Raw genomic sequence first — 6,584 nt, 5'->3', positions numbered from 1 at the left:
GGACTGGTCCCGCCGGCGCAGGGTAGCAGGAAGCTCTCCACACACTCACCGGACCTGGGCTAGGACTGGGTCTGGGGGTTCCCGGAAGTGGGCAGCAGTTTTTGCTTCAAAAAAAAAAAAAAAAAAAAAATGTCTTTACTTAAGGCCACTCACTTTGAATGCCCCAAACAGAAGTGTGTAAAGAACAGAATTAGCCTAGGGGATTTTTTTTTCCTGTAGAAATTTTTTTTGCCAGTATTTGATGTTTTATTGATCAAATGATCTGAAAATGAGGGGCTTTTTTTAGACACATATTTTTGTGATTCATTTAGAAAATACTCTTTCTTTAGTTATCAGGCAGGTATTTCTTGAGCTGATGCTACTGTTTTAGAAACCAAGACACAGATTTGTGCCTTCAAAGAGTTAATTTTTATCAGCAGACTAAAGCGTGTGGGCAGAGTGACCTCCCATGGCAAGCTGAGACCATGATTGAAACTGGGTGTGGTGGTGCACGCCTGTAATCCCAGCACTTGGGAGGCTGAAAACAGGAGAATCACTGAGTCAGATCTCTGTAATGAGACCCTATGGAATTGTCCTAAATACATTAAAAAAAAAGTTAACCTTTAGTGAGAGGGAATCAGATTATAAACTATGAACTTAATTAATATGTTCTGGTATATTAAGAGGTTTATTTAAAAAAAGAGGTATATTAAGAGGTGATATAAAGAAAGTAAAATACCATAAAGAGGATAGAGAGGAATTGAAGATCAGGAGATCAGGTTGTGTTAGAGTGGTTAAAGCTGGTCTTCTTTTGATGATGATCAGAAACTCAAAGGAGATAGGGGAATTAGCTGTGGTCACTTGTGGTCATTAGCTGGATTTTGTTTTTATTTTAGTTGAAATTCTGGCTTTTCTCCATCAACATTTGTTGAAAGTGTGTGTGTGGTATGTGTTGAAGGAAGAAAAAGAAGTAGAAGTTAAAATGGAAAACAGGACTGTATATTAGCTGCAATGCCATGTATTTGGGCCTGTGTTTATATGAGTGCATTGATACATGTGCTCACTCACTAGTTTGCTGCCATGAATGCACCACTGTGGGAATGCAGAGGAAATCTGGGCGCAGGCAGGGAGGGCAGAGTAGGACCTTGAAGAATGAGTTCTGAGACCTAAAGAGGAGACATGCTTCTCAGCTAATTTGATTACATCAATAGAAAACACCATATATTTTAAAGCGTCTGTTGCCCTAACCTTTTCTTACTTATTCACATGGAGCGTGCTCAGGCTATCATAATCTTGAATGCTTCCTTGATCCCTGGGTCTGCACCAGCCATGCTAGCTTCTGGTACCCAGCAGATGAGGCTGGCCTGCTTTGTATCCCTCTAGCGAGTCAGCCTGGTTTTGGTGGAGGTTTTTTTTTTTTTTTTTTTTTTTTCCATTTAAAAAAACCCAGAATTGATACTGCTTAAAAATGATGTTGAAATATATTTCTTTCATGAATGCTTACTAAGTCTTTATTGGCAGTCTTTCAATGTAATGGGAATGGAATACCCTTCATCCTAAGGTTCAGCCTGATGCTGGAGAAGGAAAAGGAGATCTGTTTTGGCTGAGTAATTCATGATAATCATGAAAAATTTAGTGCCATCAAATATTTGTACTTTAATTATGATATGCAGATCCTCTTACATGAGAAATGTTTTTCTCTTCCTGCATGAATCTAATACTCTGAAAAGTGTTTGTATTTTGAAATTATGAGATAGAATGAGTAAGAGTTTTTAATTAAAGTCTATGCATGGACTTCATCTGGAAGAAGAAACACTTGTTCTTTCTGCCAGTAACCTTCTAGTATCATTTTAATATGTGACATAATTTAGAATTCTGAACTTAGAAACCTGTGATGAATTCTAATGGACCACCTGTCTCTCTTCAACTTGGAAAATATTCTTACCATGTTCTGACTGTGTAACATTGCCATTTCTGTATTGTTAAAATTATCATTATCTTGCTCTCAAATTGTATTGGAATAAAACTTTGCTAACTTTATTAAATTTTAATCAGAGTTTTGCTTCTCCCAATATAGTGCTCACCAGTGAGGGCATTGTATTCATCTCAGACTTCTCTCCATCCAAGCCTCCCTCAGGCCCTGGGAAAAAAGTGTATATTTCCAGCCCACATTCCAGCCCCGCTCATAACAAGCTGGCGGCAGCCACAGGAGCCAAGAAGGCTCTTAATAAAGTGAAAATTTTAATCACTCAAGAGAAACCTAGGTAAGTTAACAATTGTAAGACTAACAAAATTTATTTCATATCAAACGATGATTTTTGAAGTTGTACTAAAATGATAAATCTCATCTTTCTCATTTCTAATTTTAAATTTATTAGAGAAAAATACTCTTGTCATCTTCTTTAGGAGGAAATTTATGCATTTAACAGTGCCTTCCACTATTCACTTAAATTTTCCCATTGAATTTTACAAATTAAAATTTTTCACTTCTGATTTTTAGTTGTGAAAATTTAAGATGATTATAAAGTTGTAATTAATGAATACATGAAAAATTAAAAAACAAAAGCTGGATTTTCCTTTCAGTACATTTTCTCGATTTAAGTTCTGTGCAGTCATATTAGCCAGTAAAATACGGGCTGCTTTCTTACACAGGTGACTATGTCTCCGATCCTGCTGAAGAACCAAGTTCTAGGGGTAGCTGTAGCTGGATGACTCTCAGTAGAGACCTTTAATCTTGTGCAAATTTTAGTCTCCCATATTTAATGTAGAGCTTTTTAAGTATTTCATAGGACTGTTACAAAAATTAACAGATGCAGTAACATAATATTGTTAAGAAATTGCAACTGACTGAAATTTCAAGTAATTAGTTTATACTTTAGAAATAGATCTCTTTTTTTCCCTACCATATTTTTACTGATAGGGCTTTTTTGTTTTTTTGCATTTAAGATACCCTTCTTTCTTTTTTTCTTTTTTCCTTTCAGAGCCGGGGATTGAACTCAGGCCCTTGCGCTTGCCAGACAAGCACTTATTCAACTGCACTATCTCCCCAGCCCCCAGCCTTTATCTTTAATATGCTCAGATAAGTCTATCTAGACTTCTGAGGATACTTAATGATACATGGTAAAAAAAAAAAAAATTATGAATACATTCTGAACTTGTGGATATTATTTTTATATATTAAGCCATAGACTGGTTAAATTTACTAGTTAACTTGTTTCCCATGTTGTTGAGATGATTTATGATGGTTTCTTAAGTATTTTGTTAGACCTTTCTATATCTTGTGCATTCCCTGTCAGAAATAATTGTGGTAGGAGGAAAAATATTAATGACTGTTAAGTTTTCTATTATGCAAGTTATATGTGCTTCCTGAATTATATGCATATTAGTTATCCCTTCAAATGGAACTGGTCTAAGTACTTTCATTATCCAGGATTCTTATTCCATTTCTGCATAGTAATATCTTTCTCATTTTATAGATGAGGAAACCTTAGCCCTATGTTGTTTTAAATTTATGACTAAAGTTCACCAAACTAAGAAACAGCAGTTGGACTCTTAAAGCAATACAAATACCTCTTATTAACTGTTGTAAATAACAAAACTTTTCAATAAAACTTTTATGTACAAGTAAAATAGCGCTTCACTGTATTTTTTGTTGAAATTTATATAAAAAGTTGTGATTAAATGGATGTGGCATCCTGTATCTCACTTGTGTCCCAAATTTTCTGATCAAGGAGATTATGGGGCCATAGAGGAAAGTGATTGATGATGCAGAGTCTGCCTAAGGAGAGCCACATGGAGAGAAAACATTCAGGCTTTCACAGAGAACAAACTGGTCAAGCAGTGGCCATGACTCATCTACATGGCTGACAATGACAAAGGATCTACACACTGCAGTTCAGGGTTTCAGGCTAAATCCTGAGGGGATTTGACTGACTTTGGCAGATACAAAAGTTACATTTCTTGTTGTATAGATCTTGCTTTATCTTGGTCTTACCATCCAGCAGAAAAGTATAAAAACGACGTATAAAAAGTAAAGCCATATTAATATGCTGAGTTGTAAAAGGCTCAAGTCAACAACTTCTGACATTGCCAGTCCTACTGAAAACCCATTACTATTATGGACTACTGGACTATATTGAAATATTTTGCTGAATTCACGCACCTACAATATTTAAATGGCAATGAAATACCCTTCTCTGACAAAACCAAACTAAAGGGATACAAATGAAGGACCATTTTGTATCTGTATATATCAAATAGTTAAGACAGATATACAGCTACTTTCTCTTAATTCAATGAGAAGAAAGATCTGTACTAATAGTGTTTGGACGGAATATCATGTCTGCGTCTTGTACGATGATTAACTACTACAAAGACAACCATATGCAATGTATTAATTATTATAACTATCCTACTAATCGGTTTTGAAACTGTCTCGTTGCTATTTGTTTCTTAATAAAATTAATTAAAAAAATGGATGTAGTGATCACAAGTTGCTAAAATAATTTTTTGTTTGTAATCCTTATATCTTTTATTTACACTAAAGGAAATAATGTAATACAAGTGAATGAAATACCCTAGTTTGTTTGAAAAGAGATTTAAGACAACTTAATATTGAATAAGGTAGGTTGAGGAAACCACTAGCATGCATGTGAGGCTCTGAGTTCAATCCCCCATGTTGCCAAAATAAAAGTGAATGAAGTTCATATAGATCATAAAGATATAGTAATTCAATAAATTCAATAATTCTGGGGCCGGGGAGATGGCTCAGTGGAATAAGCGCTTCCATGGCAAGCACAAGGGCTTGAGTTTCAATCCCTAGTTCCACCAAAAAAATAAAAATAAAAATAAATAATTCAGGTAAGTGATCCTGACTACCCTAAATATTTATGCTTTAATCCTGAGTCTTAATTTCGACAGTCTGTACTTTTGTTTGCAAAATAAAAATCAAATAAAACTTACAAATGTTAGTATAGTACTGTCACTTGTCTTGTTTTACAGTAAATTTATCAAAAGCTTAGAAACAATGGTGCCTACTCAGTATTGTCATAATTTGGACTCTGGTGTTTAATAGAAATTTAAGCTTTAGATGCTAACCTGTGTTGTTCATTTCAGGAAATAGTTGTACATTCTCAATCATGAAGAAACTCTTTGGGAAGGAAAAAAAAATAGTTGTACATTCTCACTGACAATTTTTATGTGGAGAGTACAAAATTAAATCCTTTATTGGGGGGCCTGCCGGTTAGCTCAGTTGTTTAAGCACCTGCTCATGCAAACACAGTCAGGCGCAGGATACCGTGGTTCGATCCTCAGCTTCACATGCCTTACCAGACCAGCTCTTAAGACAGCCCTGAGCCAGCCAAAAAAAAAAAAAAAAAAAATCCTGTTCAACTTGAGACTGGGCATGGTGGCACGCACCTATAATCCCAGCTCTTAGGAGACTGTAAACAGGCAGATCACTATGAGTCTGATCTAGTAGTAAGATCCTGAACACCCTGCAGACCCTTCTCTAAAATACAGGTTGCTGGAGTTCGAAACTCACACCTCTCCCGCTGGCCAAAAGTGCCCTGAAGGCATTAAAAAAAAAAAAAAAAAAAAAAAAAAAAAAATCCTTTATCAGCCTTTTCATGTAAATCTTAATACTGATACTGATACCAGTTTACCTTGATGCTTTTTCAGTGCTGAATTCATAACTCTCAACGATTGCCTCCAGTTGGCATATCTGCCTTCAAAAAGAAATCACATGTTGTTGCTCTATCCTCGAGAGATTTTAATCCTTGACCTGGAAGTGAATCAAACAGTTGGTGTAATTGCAATAGAACGAACAGGAGTTCCGTTTCTACAGGTATCTATAGTTTATAAATTATATCTCTAAAAGTTATACAATCTTACAGAAAAACTAGCAAAAGTGATTAGTATTTTTTTGTTTATTGAAAGAGTAATATTTTGTATTTCTGATTTTTCTGAACTTTTAATTAGTTTGGTTTGCCCTACAAATTCTTCTAATTGCTCCTGAGATGTTTCCTAAAGTATGTAAGTCACATGGATATAGTTGTTTTATTCTTAAGTTTATTAATGAAATTTTAAATGTTCATTTTGTTTTAAGGCTTGAGGACTATGTGTATATTTTCACTTATTGTGAGGGGTTTTGCCTATAGTTTCTAAATATGAGTTTGAGTTTTACAGAACATCCATCAATAATCTATTGTGTTTTTAAAATAAATATATCATCTATTTAAAGGTAATACCCTGCTTTCAGCGTGATGGCTTGTTTTGTCTACATGAAAATGGTTGTATAACCTTACGAGTGCGAAGATCTTATAATAGCATTATTACCACTTCAAATGACGAACCAGGTGGGTTTAGATCATGCAGTGATACTAGTTGTATTTTTCTTCAGAATTATTTTAGAAAGCTTCTTGTGACAAATGCTAGCCACCAAAAATCCTTGCCTTAAGAAACTGTTAGAAAGATGAGCAAGGCAATGATCCTGAGAATATTCAGAAGATTCTTTAGCAGTTAATTGGAAAGATTCTCACCCTGACTAACTATATATACTGATACCTGTGAACTAAGCTACTGCACTGCAGATGGTAATTTGTAAT

The 6,584-nt window shown here is 34.9% G+C and overlaps 1 protein-coding gene across 1 annotated transcript in view; it reads left to right on the top strand.

The window, feature by feature from the left end:
* Wdr11 (WD repeat domain 11) overlaps window positions 1-6,584 on the top strand; it is an 84,263-nt gene that overhangs the window by 15,995 nt on the left and 61,684 nt on the right. The window contains exons 5-7 of the mRNA XM_012513466.2: window positions 2,057-2,243; window positions 5,659-5,824; window positions 6,221-6,335. Of these exons, the coding sequence (XP_012368920.1) occupies window positions 2,057-2,243; window positions 5,659-5,824; window positions 6,221-6,335 (468 nt within the window). The remainder of the gene's footprint in view (window positions 1-2,056; window positions 2,244-5,658; window positions 5,825-6,220; window positions 6,336-6,584) is intronic.

This window comes from Octodon degus, unplaced genomic scaffold (assembly GCF_000260255.1).
Source record: "Octodon degus isolate 3935 unplaced genomic scaffold, OctDeg1.0 scaffold00010, whole genome shotgun sequence".
In the NCBI taxonomy this organism is placed as follows: Eukaryota; Metazoa; Chordata; class Mammalia; order Rodentia; family Octodontidae; genus Octodon; species Octodon degus.
This window is presented reverse-complemented; position numbering and strand designations above follow the sequence as displayed.